The sequence below is a fragment of the Nicotiana tabacum genome, chromosome 6, assembly GCF_000715075.1.
Source record: "Nicotiana tabacum cultivar K326 chromosome 6, ASM71507v2, whole genome shotgun sequence".
Taxonomy (NCBI): domain Eukaryota; kingdom Viridiplantae; phylum Streptophyta; class Magnoliopsida; order Solanales; family Solanaceae; genus Nicotiana; species Nicotiana tabacum.
Genome location: NC_134085.1, coordinates 198,429,749 through 198,454,001, shown reverse-complemented (window position 1 = coordinate 198,454,001; position 24,253 = coordinate 198,429,749). Strand labels below are relative to the sequence as shown.

Sequence of the window (24,253 nt, the reverse complement as noted above, 5' to 3'; positions counted from 1 at the left end):
TTGAGAAGTTGGACCTCAATTTGGGGTCCGATTTAAAAATGAATCATATATTGGGATTCATGGGGGAACGGGTAACCGGGTTTTGGTCCGGGCCTTGAGTTTCGACCACGTGGGTCCAGGGGTATTTTTGACCTTTTTGAAAAAAAACCTTGAAAAATCTATTTTCATGCATTGGGGATGATTCATTTAGTAATTATTAATGTGATTAAGTAACTTATGACTAGATTCGAGCGGATTAGTGGTGGAATCAAGAGGTAAAGCTGTACTAGAAGCATGAGTTGAGTTTGGAGCATTCGAGGTAAGTGTTTGTTCTAACTTTGGCTTGAGGGAATAGGATTAGGATGATATTTTCTACTTGCTAATGTGGAGTACGGTGTATAGGCATGATGACGGTTATCTATGCACCGGAGTCTAGCATGACCGTGAGTCTTGATTGCTTTTAATTCGAATAATGTAATACAAGTTCCTTGTTTATTTGATGAGTTTCACATAATATGAACGGCTGAGGTAAAATTGTGATTGGTGTACTTTTGGAGCGTTAGCTCGAACATGAAGGTGTTAGTTGAGGAAGAATGGATTTAAAAAGGAGAATGTGTTGTGAATACTCCCTTGCCGGGATGTGTAGACTGATATATATATTCTCCCTTGTCGGGATATTTTGGGCTGTTAGCTGTACCCTTGCCGGGTTAAAGGTATTGAGTTGTCATTCTCCTCTGGAGGGGTCTACTATATGAAGTCAGATATTATGAACTATATTATGGGATCGTGTGGCACGCCGTCCACTTATATATGATATTATGGGATCGTGTGGCATGACGTCCACTTATATATGATATTATGGGATCGTGTGGCACACCGTCCACTTATATATATATATATATATCATGGGAACCGGAGTCTCTTCTGCTTATTTTCGATATTTCATTTTTATCTGTTACTCCCCGATAGCATGTCCCCTCCCAGTTTTACTTTGTATTATCTTGTTATTGTTTTCTTGCACTTGTTGTATATATATCCGTACAGGTTAATTGTGGTAGGTACTGTCTAGCCTCGTCACTACTTCGCCGGGGTTAGGCCAGGCACTTACCAGCACATGGGGTCGGTTGTGCTGATGCTACACTCTGTACAAATTTTTGTGCACAGATCAGGGAGCAGCTTACGGACCACAACAGTAGGATTTCTGGGAGCTGTCTTCAGTCCAGGGACTCTCGAGGTAGCCTAGCTGGCGTTCGTAGGCCGAAGTCCCTTCCCATGTTTTTTCGTTTGTTCATCTTGTATCAGACAAACATGATGTATTTCCTTTCAGACATTGTTTGTAGTATTCTGTAGTAGTCCGTGAGCTAGTGACACCAGACCTTGGGTAGTGATGTGCATTAAACTTCCGCACTTTTGGTTTCAGTTGCTTTAGATTTAAAGTCTTCCACTCAAATTTTGTCTCGTTTATCATTTTGTTTGAAAGAAAGCAGGAAAGGTGTTTTAAATATTTGGCTTGCCTAGCTCCGATAGTAGGCGCCATCACGACACCCGATGGTGGAAAAATCCGGGTCGTGACAATTACTCCTCAACACGTATCACCCTTATTCCTCTTGTTGCGGCGCGCAACCCGATCACAAAAAGTATTTTTTGAATGTACAACTTCAATTCTGATTAAACAATTTGCTCCAAATGATCTCAAACTTGAAATAAAGCTTCCAAATACCAGCACAAACAATCCCCGATCACCAATTTAGTCAAATAACACCAAATCAAAAGGACCCACTTCGTCTTCTTTAACACTTTCTAACGTCCAACAATGGAGTTTTGAGATTTGCACCGTAAATCACTAAATCAGTGTCTGAATCAAAAATTAAAGCATAAATTTTTAACATTCAAATAATTTTAACAATAATGGACCATTAACCTTCTACTTTCCACCACCAAACTAGAACTTCAAGCTTTAAATATTGAAGAACTATGGTATTCAAGTAAAGAAAATGGGGATATTTCACTAAACCGTAAAAAACGGGGGCATTCCGCCAAGACTAGTACTATATATGATTTTATCACTTAACCATGATAAATTAGTATAGTTTGATATAAATATTTAATACCAGTAAATTTTTATCATAGACACTGTTGGTATTATTTTTATTTGGTAATGCAAAGTAACAGATTTATTTTAGTCCCTTTTCCTTCTTTACTTCTTTGTCTTTTGTGAAAGACAAAGTGACCCTCATCTATTGTGAAAAGTTTCTTTCTTCTCTTTATATTAAATTACTCTTTGTTGGGCTTGTAAATAGCTAGTAAAAGGGAGTGGTCTCTCGCACATGAGAAATTGGTCCTGAAAGCAAAACGGGTCGATTCCCCCTCCCTCCCCCGAGATATACATGAGGCCTATTCCAAATTTGATTTTGCTAAAATTATTTCTTCATTTTTTTGAGCTTATGTCCAAATTTATTCCCTTTGAATTGAATGTTGTAATTTTTGTAACAACTCTATTTTTAATTTTTATAACTGCTACAAATTAATTTCTTTATCTATAACTATCCAATAGTGTTAAGAATTTAACAAACAACACAATTGCAAATAGGAACTGAGAATTGATCTTTGATTAATTGAAACTCAATACATGGAATTTAGAGAATAACAAGATGGAAATTAACATAACTAAGATAGATACAGAAAGAAGGGGATGGGAAGACAGAGCCACAGAAGAAATAGTCGAGGGAGAGAGAGACCACAGAGAAAAAGTTTCTACAAAAATTCAGCTCCCCACATTAGTACTACTATTTGGCTATTTAACCATTCGTGTGCCCTCGCTAATATTCTCATTCCAATATACCCAATTCATTAACCCAGATCCCATATAAAGCCCGAAAGCCTTTGTGGTGGTCGTTTAGTTCTTCTGCTTTTCCTAGTTGGCCCAATTCTTGCATCTTCAGACGACCCAATGCCATCCTTGAGCCCAAACTCCTTATCAATCATGACATTAACCCTATCCTCAATTAGAATCTTGTCCTCAAGGTTCGAGTAGAGCAACAATGATAACATAAGGGAGAAGCTGTAAAGACTCAAGTGTGTGTCAAGCAACCAAATATCCTCAGTTAACAAATTATCTTGATAAAAGTTGTAGATCTCTTCAAGCTCAAATTTTCCTTTAATAACAGAATGCATTACAAGAGCTACTTCGATGCTTGAAAAATCTTGTTTTTATCCTAGTGCAAGCCAAACAACTGAGCTATCTATTCCTTCCTTAGTGTGTTTAAAAATCACTCTTAGCATCAAGAATGTCAGAACCCTTGCCACTAATTGTTGTTGCCCATGGTTACTCTGCCTTCTACGCTACATAAATACTGAAGAGAGAGAACATAGAAGGAAACATAATTTATGAATGTGCAGTGAAATTGATTCCTATAAAGAGTTTCTCAAGTTATTTCTTTGACTAAAAGATTGAGCAACTCTTTCTCCAATTGCATAAAATGATAATGGCATGTATCTCTCGATTAAGGTTCCACCAAATAAGTTATCATCTTTGACTGTAGAATGTGGCACAACCCTCAAAGAAATAATCCATAGTTGCGCTAATTGAACCAGCAAAATGCCACCTCTAGGATTAAAAAACTAAGAGATTTTATGAAATTGTTGTTCAAATCCATAAGTCAAGCAGATAGAAGCACCACCACTTCTAATTGCCTTAAAAAATACACCACTAATCCTTAAACCCTCAATTGCATTTGCAACTAATGCACTGTTCTTATGTCTAGCTGAGACATAATACCTTGGCACTATGAGCCACATATTAATATTGCTTCATATACATTGCAGTTCATCAGTCTTTCCATGCCACTTAGAACCCACATCTAAACTCTCTGGTGCAAGTCCAAAAGTAGCAAATACACATTTTAAATGAAATGTCGGGACACTATAATACCTTACTCCAAGCCTTTTGTTAAAACACGTGGCTATCAAATTGCTTCCAAAGGCAACAGTTATATCCTTCAGTAAAAATTTCTCTGAAATATCAAGTTCCAAGTGTTGCACCATATAGTCATCATACAATGCCAACAACAAAATAAGGAATTCTAGTGACAAATTAGATTGTAAAATATATGAAGTAACACACCATGGTTCTCCAGGATCCCACACTTTAGTCATAAAGTTAAAAAACGGAAACTTGCATGTACATCCCAACAAAAGTAGTTCCTCGACATTCTCTGTAGAACCTGTTAGAGCCAGGAACATAGAACTTATTCCTGGATCCCAAACACACAAATCCATCGCAATAGGATTAAATGGAAATTGATTCCAAATATATTGATCATTGAACATGGTATCAATAGGACAAGCCGGTTTCCTAAGAATTTCCTTGAAATCATCCACCACTATGTTTGAACAGTGCTTGCATAGACTATATATCTGAAAAGCAAACTGCGGTACACTCACCATGTTATCCGTCCAGATTGAAAGAAAACCTTCATCATGTTCTACTTCTCCATTGGATTTTTCATGCACAACTTCAGGCACTAGTTTATCAGAATGCATTGCACTTGTTGAAATGCCATCCTCATTCTCCATAAAACATTTATCAAGATATAAATCCGGAATAGGCTCAGGTTTTAAGAAAAATTCAGCAAGATACATATTTTCAAAGGTCTCAAATTCAAGTTATCGTTGAATACAACCATTATCAAAAGAAGTTGCAGCAATGTACCTCTCAGAACTTTCATCAAACAGTTGGACAGCGCTGCTCGCAATAGCTGTAGCTTCTTTATCCGGTATTTCTATTGGAGGTTTTGGAGAATTGTCGTCACTAGTTAGCCTGGCCTACAAATCAGCAGTAGGTGAGCAGTCAAATCCATCAGAAGAATTGAGGCTATTGCTAAGAGGAGCAAAGGCAGGCCGCTGGGCTTTAGGAGGGACCGAAATTTTAAAATGAACACAGTCAAAACGAGTCTGTGAGAGATAGGCCATACGCTCCACCGAATCTGCAAAAGTCCGTTTCTGAAAGCGCATAACCAATTTCTCAGTAAAATATTTCCAATCAAAGAACTGGTCATTGCAGTAAAGCTAGTCAAACCAAGCGAGTGCATCGCCGCCAATGTAGAATGAAGCGAGAGATATCCAATAGTCCTTAGGGATACGACAAAAGTTGAAGTACCACTCCGCCTGAAAAATCCAGCCCGCTGGATTTCCACCGGTGAATCGATCTAAAATGACCACTACCTCGGAAGAATCTACCATGTAGTACTCTCAATGAAAGAACCAATGTTAAGAATTTAACAAACAACACAATCGCAAATAGGAACTGAAAATTGATCTTTGATTAATTGAAACTCAATACATGGAATTTAGAGAATAACAAGATGGAAATTAACATAACTAAGATAGGGACAGAAAGAAGGGGATGGGAAGACATAGCCACAGAAGAAATAGTCGAGGGAGAGAGAGACCACAGAGAGAAAGTTTCTACAAAAATTCAGCTCCTCACATTAGTGCTACTATTTGGCTATTTAACCATTCGTGTGCCCTCGCTAATATTCTCATTCCAATGTACCCAATTCATTAACACAGATCTCATATAAAGCCCGAAAACCTTTGTGGTGGTCTTTTAGTTCTTCTGCTTTTCCTAGTTGGCCCAATTCTTGCATCTTCAAACGGCCCAATGTCATCCTTGAGCCCAAACTCCTTATCCATCATGACAAATAGCTTTGCATATAAAAGGCAGTCTTCTTTGCGAATTATCCAACACAGAAAATACCTTCATTTTCGCTTCTTTCTGGACAATTGTTTTGTGCAAATTCCAAACTTCTAGCCACGAGTGTACGTGATTGGTGGTGCTGTGGAACCTTGGGGACCGACCGATCTTAACGATTTGCATCCAGTCGGACCGAAATCGCTTTCAAGACAGTGCCTTACCACGATACAGTAATTTTCGGATAAGCCTTATTTCCTTCTTCTTGGTCAATATCTACTCATTTTTCTTACACACACCAGTAATATATCCTCGCTCCGAAGGACGACATGCAATTATGCCACATTGGATTAGAGCATCATAAAACATATTTTATCGTTAAATTGTTATTTGTTTCATGGACTACTTGTATAGAGGGTAAAATACATATATTGTTGTATATGATGTTATGATAATACGAGAATATTGGTATACAATAAATGGTAATACATGATTTATAATGCAAGGTTCATAATACCACAATCAAGAATTAATTAGCTTTACTAGTCGATGTACGTGTACAAGTTTTATAACTTACAAAAAGTAATGTACTTTTCATATGTTATACTATCAGATTTTCATTTTTATTTCCTAAATAAGATGCCTAAGTTCGAAGGCACTTTTGCTATTTTAGGTGTGATCGTATCGAAGTATAATATACATATTCCTATTCAATATTTCATTTCCCTCAAAATAATGCAGGAAAGGGGCTAGTGTTACCAAATATTTTTTTTGGCAACGCATAGTTTTATGATGTGAAGTAAATGTAGAGTTTTATGTCGTGAACTTTTTTATTTATGCCATGAACTAACTGCGTTGAAACTATAATATAGGATTAGTAATTCGGTGAATAACAATATATTGGTTATCACGCTACCAAAAATTAACAAAATAATTAGTTTTACCAATATATCTGTTTTCCATGTGTTGCTTATTATATAATTTCACATTCTTTTTGTAAAATTGTTTTTCTTATACGAAAAATTAAATTAACCCCTTACATTTCTTTATTTTTTTTGGGCACGGGACCTGATTTCCTTAGTGAACATAAAGATCCTTCCTTAATTAATGTGGAGTCACTCATCTAAAGGGCATTTATACTCCTAAATAAAAATAAGGTGCTTCATTTTTTCCTTTTAAAGAAACAAAAGACTTACAGTCTTAAGTTGTTTGGTGGGAACTGGATTTGGGGAATACATTCATGTTCTTAGGTTAACTCTACTATGCACTTGCAGTTTTCAGTAACACGATTTTGAACTTGGTCCTTCCAACGAAACAGCATTTCTAATTTAAACAGGGGGCGGGGTGGGACGGGACGGTATCACGCAGTGCCAGTTGAAAACTGAAATTTTGCTGTGGGAGTCAGGGTAGGGAGGGTTGAAATCTTTGCGGGTTAAGGTTAAACCGGCAATAGCACCGCACTGTTACCATCCCTATGACTTGGCAGCTCTTGAAAGAACTTGGCGCGTCATGTATATGGAAAACGTGTTTATATATATGTGTTTCTGTATTTTCATAAAGAAGGAAAATAAGAACGGGAAAAGGAACTATAGCTGGCATGGCCATGAAGGAAGACAAACGTAGTAAGGCGGAAATAACAAATTAAAATAATATGAAAAGTTGAAAGGAATTAGAGGTTGCACACTTGGACTACACCGACGGAGAGAAAATTCATATTTCCATAGATAGCCATCACATCATTATTAATTATTTAAAATATTCTTCCGCAATACTATATTTGAGTTCAACAAATTAGTTTGACTCAGGTAGCATATTACTTTTAAATATTACTAATTCCTTTATTAAATGTGATATCTTCTTCTTGAATTTAAAATTTCAATATTTAAATCAAAATATACCTGTGACACAATAGTTTAAAATTGAAGATGTCACATGGTTGGTTTAGATAAGATGCTTCACTAGTCTATTTTATCGGCATTCAGAAAATTGAGTTGATTATAGCCGACTTTTGGTATTCTGCATTTCTTTTCTTCATATCCACAGAAAGAAAAAGATTGAATAAATTGAATTACTCCGATCACTTTTGCGCGACACATTTTGACTTTTCACGCCCCTTAAGAAATAATAAATAAAATGTATAATTTACCATGATATCCATATTAATTAATGCATATTTTATTGGATTTAAGAAAATAACTTGAAATGAGTAATAAATACTATAGGTAAAAGATAAAAAAATTTGTTGTCTTTTCTTGATATGCGTAAAATGCCAAGTCAAAATAAATATTTATTTTTAATATAGACACCAAGTAAAAGTGATAGGAGGGAGTAACTATTATTATATTTTTCCTACTATTAGGCTTATGGGGTTTTGTTGGGGGGTGGGGGGGTGGGGGGTCCTAGTCCAAATAGTCTCACTGTCTGTCTTCATAACTCTTTCTCGTCTCCTTCAGTAATGTTAAGCAACATGAACAAGAGGAAGCAAATGCTTGTCCCTTCCTTACCAGAACTGGAGAATCTAATTGGTGTAGAGCTAATTTTCCCCTCCACTATTTTCTTGGCAAAATTGAGGAGGAGTATCAAACCTTAAGAGTCTCGAATGTGAGATCCAGAAAATCTCCGTTTTGACAACGAGTTCATAGGCCCTTTTTGTTTTTTTGACTAACAGTTGAAAAAGTCCCCTTCTTTCGAGAAGTTTTATTTTGTATCTCAAACAACTGACACTAGTTGTATGAGGCTCATTTTTATCTCACAAAATTATGGAACCCATCTTACACTGTTGGGTCCACATAATTCTTTGAGTCCACAAAACTGTGAGATAAAACGTTGTCTCATACAACTAGTGTAAGTTGTATGAGACACAATAAAATTTTCCCCTTATCTCACTCTCATTTTATTTTTTTGATGCTTTATTTAGTTTGAATTTGACCTGATTTCGGATAGCATAGTCCCCGGCTGAAATTTTTTTTAGATTAGATAACTAAATATGTGCATCGCTAATGTTTCCTTCTCTTTTGAAAAATTGAAGATGGAAATATATATAAAGGCAAAATACATATTTTACCTATCGATCTTGTCCCAAAATTCTTCTTACACAATTGTTAAAGACAGGAATAATGTTACACACCAAAACTTTTAAAGGTATGTTAATTACACACCACTTCGGTGTTTGACCACATCTACTTAAAGATTGTTATTACACGCGCCAATCAACATCTGACAAGTGTCATAAATTGTTAAAAAAAACTGAAAAAAACCCTCTGCCCCCCACCCCCCTTCCTCATCTTCCCAAAGAAAAAAATACAAAAAAAACACCCCACCCCCCTCATCTCCCCAACCCCATCATCTTCTTCACCACCACTATACTACCACCAACCCTTCCACTATAAGCACCTTCTTCCCCAACTATAGATTCAACTCTTTGTCCGATTTTTGACAACTTTTAACAACATCCATCACAAATTCTTATAGAAATTTCAAAATCAAGCTCAAACCCAAAGCTTCAAACTTGTTAATGGTATTTTTTGAATTTTATCAAAATTAATCACCTAAGTAAATTTTTATTCAACAATAATCACGAATTCAAACTAATTTTTTAGGTCATGGAATACCAAAATCAACAAGACCCGATTAAATTTTCAAGCTTTTTCAAAAGGTCAATATTGGTGATTTTTACAAGACCCAATAGCTCCTCTTTTCTTCTTCCTTTTCTTTTTCTTCTTAGTCATGAGGGTTGAAGAGATGAAACATGAGGGGTATACAAAACTGTGATGACCCAAAAGGTCATCACTTCTTTTAGAAATAAACTCTGTGTTCCGAGGCTTTAAAAAAAACCTCTTTCTGTCTCACCACGATTTGCATGCGCAGTCCGGACGCGTATCCGGAAAGCCATTATATGAAAATTTGTAAAAAAAAATGATAAATTTTGCTTTTAAAATGAATTTAAGTTGACTTCGGTCAATATTTTAGGTAAACGAACCCGGACCCGTGATTTGACGGTCCCGGAGGGTTTGTATGAACATATGGGACTGGGGCGTATGCCTGGAATCGAATTCTGCGGTCCCAAGCCCGAGAAATAAATTTTTAAAGAAAATTATTTTCTAGAATATATATGAGTTTTTGGAAATGAAATATGTTTGAATTTGATGGTATCGGGCCCGTATTTTTGTTCTGGAGCCCAGTACAAGTATTATATGTGATTTAAGTTGAGCCTGTAAAATTTAGTAAGAAACGAAGGTCATATGACGTGATTCGGAACCTTAGTTGTAAAATTTGAAACTTTGAAAGTTCTTGAGATTTTCTTTGATTTTGATGCTAAATTCATAGTTGTTGATGTTATTTTGATGATTTGATTGGACGAGCAAGTCCGTATGATGTTTTTAGGTTAGTGTGCATGTTTGGTTTGGAGCCCCGAGGGTTTAAGTGGGTTTTAGATAGGCCGCAGAGTGAAATTTGAACTTAGGAGAATTGCTGGTGTATTGCAGGTTTGTAGCGGGCCTCTGATCTTGTTAGGCTAAATGGCCCAAAGATACTCTTAACATGGTGTGATATTGTCCGCTTTGGGCGAAGCCCACACGGTTTTCCCCAAAAGGCCTCACACCATTAAGAGATTCTTACACCTTATATGTAGGCTCCCAATCTTTTCAACTACCAATGTGGGACTTTGTTCGCATACCCAATAATCTTCCCCTCGAACAAAGTTCCACGTGGCCCAGTACCACGATTCACGGGTCAATTTTCGAGATTCACTGTATACCACCCACATTGTTAGAGTATTATGGAAATCGAAGCCCGCAACTAGCTTCTTCTTGTGTGTGCATCGCCCTGCACCATCACTCCGCCATCTCCATACTCGTTCTGCTGAACCGGGGCTCTAATACCAGTTGTTGGGCTAAATGGCCCAAAGATACTCTTAACATGGTGTGATATTGTCAGCTTTGGGCCAAGCCTGCACGGTTTCCCCCAAAAGGCCTCACACCATTAAAAGATTCCTACACCTTATATGTAGGCTCCCAATCTTTTCAGCTACCAATGTGGGATTTTGTTTGCATACCCAACAATGTGGGACTTCGATAACTATTGCAAGGAAAAAGGAATTCGTCATCAGAAAACTCTGCCCAAGGCACCTCAATTGAATGGTTTGGCAGAGAGGATGAATAGAACTTTAGTTGAGAGAGTTAGATGCTTACTTTCAGGGGCTAAACTTCCAAATACATTTTAGGCGGAAGCACTTAACACTGTTGCCTATGTTATCAATTTGTCTCCTGTAGTTGCTTTGGATGGTGATGTCCCAGGCAGAGTTTGGTTCTCAGCTAAGGCTTGAAATTCCTTAAACACTCTAAGTGCTTGATCTTTAGATTTTAAAGGATACACCCAAAGCTTACGAGAATGATCATCAATGAAGGTCACAAAGTAAAGTGCACCACCTTTTGACTTTACTTTAAAAGGACCACACAAATCAGAGTGTACTAGCTCCAATAAATAGGGCTTTCTTGAGGGAGGATGGCTATGAAAGGAAACCCTTTTCTGTTTTCCAGCTAAACAATGTATGCACATTTTCAGCTTTGCTTGTTTCACTCCATAAAGCAAACTTTTCTTAGCCAAACACGTAATCCCCCTCTCACTCATATGACTCAATCTTCGATGCCACAATTCTGACAAAGTATCACTTTCTACCAGATTTATTGAGTCATTAAGAATAGAGCCCTATGTCACATATAAATAACCAAATTTGACTCCTCGAGCCACTACTAACGAGCCATTGGTGAGCTTCCATTGGCCATTAAAGAGGGCATTATGGTAACCTTTATCGTCTAATCTTCCCGCGGAGATCAATTGAAAGGAAAGTTTGGAGCATGCTTGACATCTTGAAGAACTAACGTTGAACCATTATTAGTTTTCAAACAAACTGTGCCAACACCAAAAACCTTAACTTCACTGGCATTTCCCATTTTTAACACTCCAGAATCAACAGGAGTATAAGATGAGAAAAAGTCTTTTCTTGGTGTGACATGTGAGGTAGCTCTAGAATCTACTATCCAGCTCGTCTCTTGGGATACCAAATTGATGACATTTTCATCATAAGCAAAAAGAAGGCCATCTCGAACAATAGCAACAATATTGTTCTCATTATTTTCAGCTTTCTTTCCTTCTCTAGTGTCTTGATTCAACTTGAGGCAAAACCTTTTGATGTGTCCTTTTTTGCCACAGTGGTTGCATGTAATATTATAGTATTTGGACCTTGACTTACTTCTACTTTTACCTCTATTCCTTGAGCTTCTTGTTCTATCTTTCCCTCGGTCTTCAGTAACCAAGATATCTGCTTGTAAGGACGAACCCTGAGATTTTCTCCTTACTTCCTCGTTCAACACACCACTCTTGGCATATTCCATGGTCACCTTACCTCCAGGAGCTGAATTTGTCAAAGAAACACGAAGAGTTTCCCAAAAGTCTGGCAGAGTATTAAGAAGCCAAAGTCCTTGTATCTCATCATCAAAATTAACTCCCATTCCAGATAGCTGATTAAGGACGCCCTGAAAATCATTTATGTGATCAAGGATAGGGCTACCTTCCTTGTATTTAAATGTCATCAATTGCTTTAGCAGAAACAATTTATTGTTCCCAATTTTTGAAGCATAAAGAGTCTCTAGCTTTTCCCACAATGATCTCGCATGTATCTCGTTCACAATATGGTTGCGAACATTATCTTCAACCCATTGTCGTATATATCTACATACTTGTTGGTGCTCGAAATCCCAATCTTCATCGGATATACTCTTGGGTTTATGAGCTGAAAAAACGGGTAGATGCATCTTCTTCACGAACAACAAGTCTTTCATCTTGCTTCTCCAAACATTATAATTTCTCTCATTTAAACATACCATCTTGCTCATATTCGCCTACATTCCATAACAATCTGGATAAATAACTAAGGCTTTGATACCACTGTTATGTCGAGGAAGAGGCAAACCTGAAAATAGAGAAGATAAAGAACACCAAATTTTAACGTGGAAAATCCTTCAAATCGAAGGTAAAAACCACGGGATCACAAAGATTCAAAGAAAGGCTCCACTATAAAAATAAAAGGGTTACAAAAGTTCTCCAAATTGGCTATACAACAAGTGTCAAACACGGAGCAACAATAGCAACAAGAGCAACAACTAATCAATTGAATAAAAAGTATAATCCACAAAAACGAAGCTGCTATTGGAGGGTCGAAATCAGATGTTACAAGCCTCCAAATCCGATCTTCACCATTCAAATCAAACACCATGATGTTACGAACACTCAGTCAAAATGTCAGCCCGATCCAACGGTTAACGAATTGGAAATGTGATTTGAAGTTGGCTGGTCGGAATAAAAATCTACAGCAAAACAAATATATTTCTTCTCTCTTCTCTCTTGATGAAACCTCTCTCAAAAACCACTCTTATGTGCTTAAGTTTTTCAAAGACTTATATCAATGAGCATAGAATAATTCTCCAAGGTTTTCCTATTTATAGATCATGAGTGGTGCTTTCTCTTAAAGCCAAAACTCACTCAAAATAGGAATAAACCAAATCCAAAAGAGAATAGGATTAGGCCATTGGGCCTTTGACTGAACAATATGGGCATGTGCCCAACAGATCTCGCATTTGCGAGATCAGGCATCACAATTGCGATGAAAGCATGGTTCGCAAATGCAAGGTTTTGGTCGCAAATGCGAAGAACCCGAGGCCAGCTTTATCTCGCATTTGTGAGGTACCCTTCGCAAATGCGACATATCCTTCGCATTTGCGATGTCAGCAGGTTCCTTAAGGGTTCGCAATTGCGAACCCTGGTCGCAATTGCGACATCTGCAACCTGCTAAATCATAACTTAGACGTATTTTCAACCATTTTTCAACCCTTTTCAAAACCTAAACACCATTGGGCGATTTTTCAAAGATAAGTACTCTTCCAAATCGATTGTAAGTCATTTCTAACTCGTTTTTATTTATCTTTAACATCTTTTCACATGATTTCAACTCAAAATCAAGGGTTTTCATGGGGGAAATTGGGTGTTTTGAGTAGAACTTAGGTTTTTCAAATTTTGGGGATTTGGACCTCGATTTGATGTCCGATTTCAAAACAAATTATATATTTGGATTCGTGGGTGAATGGGCAATCAAGTTTTGGTTCGAACCTCGGGTTTTGACTATGTAGGTCCGGGGTCGATTTTTGACTTTTTGGGAAAAACTTTAGAAACCTATTTTCATGCATTAGAATTGATTCATTTAGCATTTATTGATATAGTTAAGTAACTTGTGGCTAGATACAAGCGAATTGGTGGTGGAATCAAGAGGTAAAACGATAGTTGAGGCTTGAATTGTTTTCGTAGCATCGAGGTAAGTGTTTGGTCTAACCTTAGCTTGAGGGATTATGAGTCGAGTCTTACTTGCTATGTGTTAATTGTTGAGTATGGCATATAGGCATGGTGACGAGTATCTATACGTTGGTGTCAAGCATGCCCGTGAGTCTTAAATCTTTAGTTAATTATTTTTACGATACAACCGAAAAAATCTTTATAAAGCAATCATCATTAATAAAAAAAACAATAATATTTGAAACTCTATAACTCAAGATATTTATAGAAGCTAGTTTCTATACACGTGCAACGCACGTAAAGTTTTAGTTAATTATTAATGCGAAGAACATGAGTTTAAATTATTGTAGAATTATATACATGATGAAAATATTTGTAAAGTAATTGATATGGAAACAATGCACCATCTTTCGAATGTTGAAAGTCAATGTTAATACAGTGGCATAACACATGAATTCTAAGTGATTAATAATCGGGTGAACCTACCGCAATAATCCATTTAGCTAAATTAAATATTAGAATTTATAATGTAGAAATATGCTAGTAGTACCTAACCAAATACTTCTAGATTTGTATTATATGATATTTTTAGCGTATGTTTCCTTTTTGTTGCTTTGACTATTCTATCACAACCGTAATTTTTATTGACTATACTAAGAATTCCTCTAGAAAATACAACATATATAATTATTCATGGGTATTGCATGTTTGGTCATATGCTTTTTCTTATTGTAAAAGATATATAATTGTACTAAACAACTACTTTCAGATGAATTCTTTGAAGCACATTGGCCAATTATAATTTTTGCACGTATGATATTATTGTCTAACCTCTATTCACACTATCCTTGTACCTTTACATGAGTTATCTTGTAATGTGTCCATACCAAACAAATTAATTCAGAAATCAGAATCAAAGAAAAGTATTCATTAACGTCTAATAAATATATATGATCCGAAATAAAATAAATAAAGCTATCCCCAATTTTGGAAAAGGAAACAAAAAAAACTAATGGAGTAATACCTTTCGAGAAATTTGTTGAATTCTGTAACTTTTTTTTCCACAGCAACACCAGAACTTATGTCTAACATTCTCTCTAAAAGTTTGTGATGGAGAATGTTGAATAGTGGCTACTTTCGTAGAAGTACTTATCCGTTTTCTACATGGTTCATGCAATAAATTCAAATCCCACACAAGCTAAAATCTGAATGGTATTAGATAATATCTCTAGCTCGCAAGTCGATCGGTGGAATTTAGGTGTATGAGCCAGCTATTTCGCACAATACTTTAGAGCGATACTTATTCATATTACAATTAGAACTTGAGCTATTTTGAAGGAGTTTACTGTCGGTTATGATTAATGCCTATTTGACTCATATTACAATTAGTTTGAATATTACAATTACATCCATCTTTAACTTCCTTTATTAAACTACTATTTTGTTATTTAAAGGCATAAAAGTCGATTAATATTTTAAGAATATTTTTGTCGTTCAACATTTAGCGTGAAACATTCGTGCTTTTATAATAATATAGATAGATAGATAGATATAGATATAGATATAGATAGATTTTGCTAACTTTGAAATATGGATTCGTCCACATATAAAAACTCACATTTGTTGGATATAACTTTAATTAAAAGGTACTGCTCGGTGGTAAATTTATCTATATTGGATGAAATTCTACTAAATGATTTCCACTACTTATTACTTTCCCCCCAAACCAAATGGGTTTGGTATTGCTTGTTCTTGTCTTGTCTGAATTTGCAATTTTTCTAGTCAAAGGTAAAGGAGGAGAAAAAGTTGCTGTGAGAATACTCCATTCCTAGCCAGAAAATAATTTATAAAGTATTTGTAACGGGACAAAATTTAGTTGTTTTTAAGAACCCATGGGAACATATATTATCTGGCATTCCGCGTAGTCTTGTGCGAGTCACAGGTACTTACAAATGAATGGTAAGTACAACTCATATATAACAAATGAATGAAACATAAATGGTGATATAACCAAGATCTTCTTCATCATCATGGAATATATGTATATGTATATTAATAAAATGGTGAATTTGTGTCACGGTCGAAGGCTCTAGATTTATAAAATAATCATATATTTCGATAATATTTCTTAAAACTGCGGCAATTTACAGCTTAGCTTGTTTGGATGGTTGTTACCTATTGTATTGTATCGTATTGTTACGTTAAATATGGTGTTTGTTTTGATTATTACTTAAATTTTATTGTATCGTATCGTTAAATTTATCGTTACGTAACGACGAAATGTGCCACGATCGATTTGGTGTGGCCGCATCGGTATCTTATTTTTTTCTCATCTCACCCTTCATTATTATTAAATAATTTTATTTATCATTTACCCTACCTTTTTATATAATAATTTTACCCCCTATCATAATTTTTCATTATAATATTGTAAGTTTATTCTTCATATTTGGTGTATGATATCACGAAACAATGACAAACAATACAGTCTATTCAAATATTATATTCGTCAAACGATACAGTATAGTACAATACAATACATTATGAAACGATACGTAATAACTACGCAAACAAGCTGTTATGCCATTAGTATGTCGTAGGCCGAAAATAAATAAATAAAATCACAGTATCTTTCTTTGAACGCGTTAAACTTGAAAATATAATACTCCAATATCCTGGGTTCGGTCACGCGTACGAGTGTCAATGGATATTCGAAAACCGACCGAACCGTATCGCACCGAACTGATTTTTAGGTTTTCTTTTTAAGAAACCGTAGGTTTTTATATAAATATATAACCGCACCGATAATTAGGGTAGGTTTTTTATTTTATAAAAATAAACCGAAAAAATATCGAACCGTACCGAATAAATTTTACATGTAGAAAATATATTTATTTAGTAAGTTTAAAAATAATAATGCATTAAATTTTCTTTGAGCCTTGGAATTATGAAAACTATTACAAGCTAACAAGTAATTAAACTCAAAATACTAATTCCTAAAACATATTATGCTACTTCTACTTAAACTAAGTTATTTCAAGTATCTTTATTAGCAAGACACAAAGTATTCTAGCGATTATGAGTAGCAAACTACAATGTATTGAATATGTTTCCTTTCATATAATTTAGATTTATCTTTTTGAATATTTAATCTTATATAGACTTTATTCTTGAGTCCCAGCTTGGTATATCTTTCAAGTCGTGTGATTAATATCTTCTTTGCCTTTGTTTGATTTCTTTACGCTGTTGTAGAATAGTTGATGGATCTATACTCTAACCATCTTTTTTTTTTAATTCATCACCCTTTAAACAGTTAAAATGTCTAGAGAGTTTTGCTAAGTCCTATAAAAGAACGTATGTTATTGCAATTCTACTTCTACTGGTGAATTTTACATGATATTAAAAAAAAATACCGAAAATTAACCGAACCGTACCGATACCGAAGAGAAACCGACATGATTGGGACGGTTCGAAAAGTTTAATTTTGGTTATACATAATAGAATAACCGAAAAATTGGTATGGTACAAATTTTATACAATAACCGGCCGAACCGTACCATTGACACCTCTACGCGTTATGCAATGACTATTCCTGTACTTTTGCACTGTCCTTGTGCAGTGAAAACAATTAATCTAGAAAACTTTTATCGAGAAGGAGCATTTGAATAAGGAAATACATATCATAATCTTAATCATAAAATTAGCTTAGCTCGTCATGCCTGACCGTTGAGTATTACACCACTATATTATTATTGTTTTAAACTAATTAAATTGTCTTCTTCTCAGAGACATGGCCAGCTAGCCAATTGTTGTGGTCTTGTGTAGTTTCAGAGAATTTCTGTTCCAAGAAAAATAATGGCACAAAAATACAAGTTTTGGCAAGGTGTTTAAGTCCCCACTAGCAAATAAGAGCTCATTTTTCTTCTTATATATAAGTAGTTTGGTTCTCCTAAACGAGGAAATACTATAAGCTACTGAGAAACAAGTAAACGTCTCTAGGAAAAACTACCTCTGCATAATTTTCAGCCATTTTCTGGGAAAAGCGAGACAATTATCGGGTAAGTAAAAGTTCTTTCAATCCACTTAATCTCTGAAAAATAGATGAATGCATGACGTCTCTATGAATCTTGTATATAAAACCAAATACTATTATTGAGATACATCCCCCTAGTCCAGTTATTCTTTTCTGTTCTGCTATTTTCCGTTTCTAAGAACATTCATTTGTTTGTCTGCCCACATTTCTACCCAATGGCGGATCGGGCGTACAATCAATAATCGACCCTTGTGGTCTGGCCCTTCCCCGGATCCGCGCATAGCGGGAGCTTAGTGAACCGGGCTGGCCTTTTTTTTTTGTCCACATTTCTACCCGATGGCGGATTGAGAGTGCACGCTATCAACAGAATATGGAGTATGGATATATATGTGAAAAATTACTAAAGTTTCAACAAATATTAGATCTTTAACCATTATTTCAAAGTGCAATGTGTTAAGCATTAAGAACATAGATGTCGAACCCATCAAATTTAAATATAATTCAGGGTCGAACATAAAGATAGAATCCATCACATTTAAATTCTGGATAGAAACAACAAAATCAAGTCTCTAATGAAGAACAAGATTAATGCATGTCGTGCCTTAGATATATCAATACTAATTTTTTCTGGTTAACTTCAGAGTTTTCTTCTCATTTTTTTGGTTCAGCAGAGATGAAGAGTCGTTTCGGAACTCCATTTGAAGGCATTGCAGAGGATATTCGAGGACGCGTTTCTTACTACAAGCAGGATTGGATTGCTGGAATTAGATCTGGAATAGGGTATACTATTATTTTTCTTTATTTGAAACATGTTTTTCAAATGATAGTTTATGTGTTTCTTGCTTTTAAGTTCTAATCTAACTGCTACTTTTGGGTGTATATGCCAGGATATTAGCTCCAACTACATACATATTTTTCGCATCTGCTCTTCCAGTTATTGCTTTTGGAGAACAATTGAGCAGAGATACAGGTTCTTTTACATTTCTAACTTTTGATGAAATCCAATTTCTAAAAGCAATCAAATGCATTTCTGATATAAGTTTTTATTTGCATTATTAGATGGGAGCCTGAGCACTGTGGAAACTTTAGCTTCTACAGCAATTTGTGGAATCATTCATTCAATACTTGGCGGGCAACCTATTATGATACTAGGAGTTGCAGAACCTACTATTATTATGTACAGTTACCTCTACAAGTTTGCTAAAGGGAAAGAAGAATTGGGACAGACCCTTTACTTGGCTTGGGCTGGATGGTAATGTTACTCGTAATATGTAAAATTTCAGATAAGATTGTTTTATAGGCAAAAATATCACGATTCTCATATCTATGATGTAATTTTTTGCAGGGTTTGTGTTTGGACAGCTCTCATGTTGTTTCTTCTAGCAATATTTAATGCCTGCTCTATCATTAGTAAATTTACAAGGATTGCTGGGGAGACTTTTGGCATGCTTATCACCGTACTTTTCATTCAAGAGGCAATTAAGGTACTCTAACTACAGAAACAGAAATTCTTTTTAAGACTCTGATTCTTGGTACATATAAAAGAATGGATTCTTAATTAGAATACGTTTGAAATGTAACTCTGTAGGGATTAGTGAGCGAGTTTCATATTCCTAAATCCGATGACCCAAGTTCAGAGAAAAATCAATTCCATTGGCTTTATACAAATGGCCTACTTGGAATCATATTTACTTTTGGCCTTCTCTACACAGCCTTAAAAAGCAGGAAAGCAAGGTCATGGTGGTATGGCACAGGTTTGTAATCCTAACATGGTATCAGTGTGTTGTCACTTAATGAAAATATAGGTCTCTAATGATCACATCTTCTTTTTCATATTAAATCAGGCTGGATTAGAAGCTTCATCGCGGACTATGGAGTTCCTTTAATGGTTCTTGTGTGGTCAGCACTCTCATTTATCGTGCCAAACAAAGTTCCATCTGGAGTTCCTAGAACTCTCTATAGTCCCCTTCCTTGGGAATCTGCATCTTTATATCACTGGACTGTAATTAAGGTGTGAATAATTTTGAAAGGTTACTTCTTCAAGTAGGTAATGAGAATTCTTGAAATTTTAACACATAACTCAACTACAGGATATGGGGAAGGTTCCTCCAACATACATATTTGCTGCCATAATACCGGCTGTGATGATAGCAGGACTCTATTTTTTCGATCACAGTGTTGCTTCTCAGATGGCACAACAAAAGGAGTTCAACTTAAAGAATCCTTCTGCTTATCATTATGATATCTTACTCTTGGGATTTATGGTAACCATATCATCTGTAGATTTCTTCTACTTTTTTCTAATTATATGTCTATGTTTCAATAATCAAGACTAATGACAAGGGTTGATACTGTCTCCTCAGACTTTGCTATGTGGTTTGATTGGATTGCCTCCTTCAAATGGTGTCCTGCCACAATCCCCTATGCATACTAAAAGTTTGGCTATTCTTAAGAAACAGGTAAATATGATTAAATTTGTCGATGACTGTTAAGATACTTATTATGTTGCCTCTAGTGCTGCTACGTTGAACGCTAAACACTTCATGTATTGCCAACCAGTTGATTAGGAAGAAGATGGTTGAAAGCGCAAAAGAGAGTATCAGAAGAAAAGCAAGCAACTCTGAAATCTATGGAAACATGCAAGCTGTATTCATAGAGATAGATAGTTCTCCTGTTGTAAGTCTATCTTCTCAGAATTGCATCATTGTTTTTGAGTTAGATAAACCTAACTCTGAGCCACTTTATCCAACTTTTAACCATTATTCACTTTTCAAATAATACTAGCATCGAATACTGATCACTGACACATCTTATTCTTTCATGCCTATTGCAGAATGCAGTAGCTAAAGAATTGAAACACTTGAAAGAGGCAATAATGAAACATGAAATTGAAAATGGAAATGGGGAAAAATCAAATGGCAGATTTGATCCTGAGAAGCATATTGATGCTTACTTGCCCGTTCGAGTCAATGAACAAAGAGTGAGCAATCTATTGCAGTCACTACTAGTAGCAGCATCAGTAGGTGCTATGCCAGTAATAAAAAAGATACCAACCTCAGTTCTTTGGGGATATTTTGCATACATGGCTATTGACAGCTTGCCGGGAAATCAACTATGGGAAAGAATCTTGCTTCTCTTCATCACCCCTGGCAGGAGATTTAAGTAAGTTATTTTCGTGATATATGAATATTGAAGTGTTTAAATAAATATATCAATTCTTGCTCTTTTAACTAGCACTGATTATGTATATGATTTGTATATTATATGTATATTTACACTTAATATACACATAAATATACCTTTGCCGGCTTTATCTTTTAGAGCGACCCAAAAATATAATGATCCATTTACAAAAGTAAAAAGTAACATTTTGTGACGATTGAGGCCTAACTGTCGAGGTATTGTTCACTTTGACCAAACCCTTGGCGTCTCGTAGTTATTTTAACTAAAAAGCGCCTCGACAATTGAATTCCTAATGTTTCTCCTTTTCATCCCTAACTTGGCATTTGCCTAGGGCAAGCTTCATAGTGAACCCCCTTCGGAGTTCAACCGTCAGTGATCCGTGGGTTGTTACATTTTATATCACAAACAGATACACACAAACAATAACATATGCCCTTTTTTAACATTATGACAAATTATGTGACTTGTTGAACTAACCTGAGTTGATCATAATGACAGGGTCCTTGAAGGGGTACATGCATCTTTTGTGGAGTCAGTACCATTCAGATACATTGCAATCTTCACAGTTTTCCAACTTGTATACTTACTTGTGGTATTTGGAGTCACTTGGATTCCCATAGCTGGCATTCTATTCCCCTTGCCATTCTTCCTCCTTATAAGCATAAGGCAGCATTTGCTCCCCAAATTGTTCCACCCTCGTCATTTGCAAGAGCTCGATGCAGCCGAATATGAAGAAATTGCTGGTACCCCAAAACGTGCACTTAGCTTCTCTTTCAGGGTAATCCCAATAATCGCTTTATTTTAGGATTTTGATGTCTTAAAAGAGATCTATCAGCTTATAATTAAACTTTCAAATACTTATTAGGAAACGGAGGCAACTGAAGAAGGTAAAATAGAAATTTGTGATGCTGAGATTTTGGATGAACTTACAACCAGCAGAGGAGAGCTGAAATTCAGGACTGTCAGCTTCAGCGAAGATAAACGCCCACAGGTAGACAATGGTTTGATTTCATAATCATGTGATCATCTCATCTTAAATTGTTAGAGAGAGCAAATTTTTAATTATTTAATTATATTATGTCTCAACAATGATAGTGGAAGTTAATGGCTTCATGCTACCTTTGCAGGTTTATCCAACTGAGAACTGTACAGAATCTTAGTGACCGAGTTTGATCATTCTTTAGGGTTAAAATTTTAGGACGAGGTGACTATATATATAGTGATGAAACAGGTCATTGACTCTTGTATCAACTATGGGGCAATGGAAGTTAGGATCAAACAGATATGAAGATATCTGTGGTTCTGGATTCTAGAGAAATTTGTAACGTCTGGGTTGGTATATATATATATATATATATATAGGGGTGGGCATAGTTGGGGAAAACTCAAAATCCAAACTTTTTGATTTTTGGTTTGGATTTTCGGATTATCGATTGGATTTTGGGTTTAAAATTTTTGGATTTTGGATATTTGGTACTTTGGAATCTTGGATATCCGAAAATTCGAAATTTGTATATTTTGTATATAGTCAATTATCCATATGTCAATATTAATAAGTTCAAATACCTACTCATCAGATATTATCTCATATATTCAATGTATTAATTATAAAGTTACTGTCAGAATACTTTCTATTTGAATATAGTTTTATTATTGCTACTTCTTATCAGCCGTATTAATGTCTATATTACATTTCCTTGAAATAATTTCATTACTTGAATATTTTATTTGGATGATTGCCGTGAGAATGAGGAACTTTTCAGACAATTTAATATTAGTACATCATTTGGTTATTCATTTTTGTAAAAAGAAGAAACATTCAACTTATAAGCTCAAAACCAAATATCCAAATATCCAAACCGATTAATCCGAAACCGAATTTTAAAAATCCGATCCAATCCAAGCTTATTTGGATTGGATTTGGATTATTATTTCTTCAATCCGAAAATCGAAAATCCAAATGAAATTTTCATATCCAATTCGAAATGCCCAATGCCCCCTAGATATATATCATTGTTATTTTGTGCATAAATGTAGGCGATACTGAGAGTGAATTTTATAGCAGTATTCTAAAAGCAGACATTGATTTGAGAATGTACAGTGTTTGATAGTTGAGTGATTTCGAACAATTATAAGTTACTGCTGTTAAACATTATTTATTATTTCAAAGCCCTATTAAAGGAAATACAATTGTAAACACTTTTTTTTGTCTGAAGGGGTGGTGCATAAGTAGCACCCTATTACAAAGTATTATACTATTACAAGGTACTTGATTACTACTAACATTTATGTTTGTCATGGTATTCCTAGTGGAACTATCATCATAACAACAGTTCATAGTCGAAGGTGGCTAATTGAGATCCCCACTGCCATTTTGCAAAACATTCCCTTGACATGTTGAAGGAGCTGCCATACCATCCATGTCTTCTTCAAAAACTTTTGCAACCAAAACTGGGAGATCTTCAAAAACACTAGGCATATAGTTGTTTCCAAAATTATGGCCTGCCTTTGCCAGTTGATCTGCTACCCTATTTTGTTCTCTGTATGCATGCTGCACTACTGGCTTACCTAGCTGGCCCAGGAAGTACCTGCAATCATTTATCATGTTAGAAAATGAAATATGATCTGATTGAAACATTATGATAATTTCCCTTGCATCCACCTCCATCTCCAGAGGCACTAAATTGTACTCGTATGCCAATTTGAGCCTATGAATCAATGCGTATAATTCTGCAGAGATGGATGTGTCCCTTGGTACTGTTCCTGAGAAACCTAATATCCATTCAGCGTTAGAATTTTTAATTATCCCTTCAATGTCGCCAGTTGTGGCTGAGTGTGCTCCATATGTGTTTAACTTGTAAAAGGTGTCCTTGGAGGACTCCACTTTATGTTAGTTTTAGTTCTTTTTTTTCTTTATGAGAATTCAGCTGCCAAATATGAGAATTCAGCTGCTTGATATGTTGTATGTTTAACGCCAATGTTATCCCGAGTCATGTTGTATATATTTCTGTTTGTGTTATCCA

The 24,253-nt window shown here is 35.5% G+C and overlaps 1 protein-coding gene across 1 annotated transcript; it reads left to right on the top strand.

Annotated features, from left to right (window-relative positions):
* Positions 1–17,814: 17,814 nt before the first annotated feature.
* LOC107808090 (boron transporter 4) lies at positions 17,815–22,893 on the top strand. Its single transcript, XM_016632575.2, has 14 exons — positions 17,815–18,072; positions 18,719–18,827; positions 18,935–19,017; positions 19,107–19,299; positions 19,393–19,531; positions 19,636–19,801; positions 19,892–20,058; positions 20,138–20,311; positions 20,411–20,506; positions 20,607–20,723; positions 20,881–21,209; positions 21,729–22,008; positions 22,096–22,221; positions 22,358–22,893. The coding sequence occupies exons 2-14, from the start codon at positions 18,721–18,723 to the stop codon at positions 22,388–22,390; spliced, it is 2,010 nt and encodes a 669-aa protein (XP_016488061.2). The 5' UTR covers positions 17,815–18,072; positions 18,719–18,720; the 3' UTR covers positions 22,391–22,893.
* Positions 22,894–24,253: the final 1,360 nt, after the last annotated feature.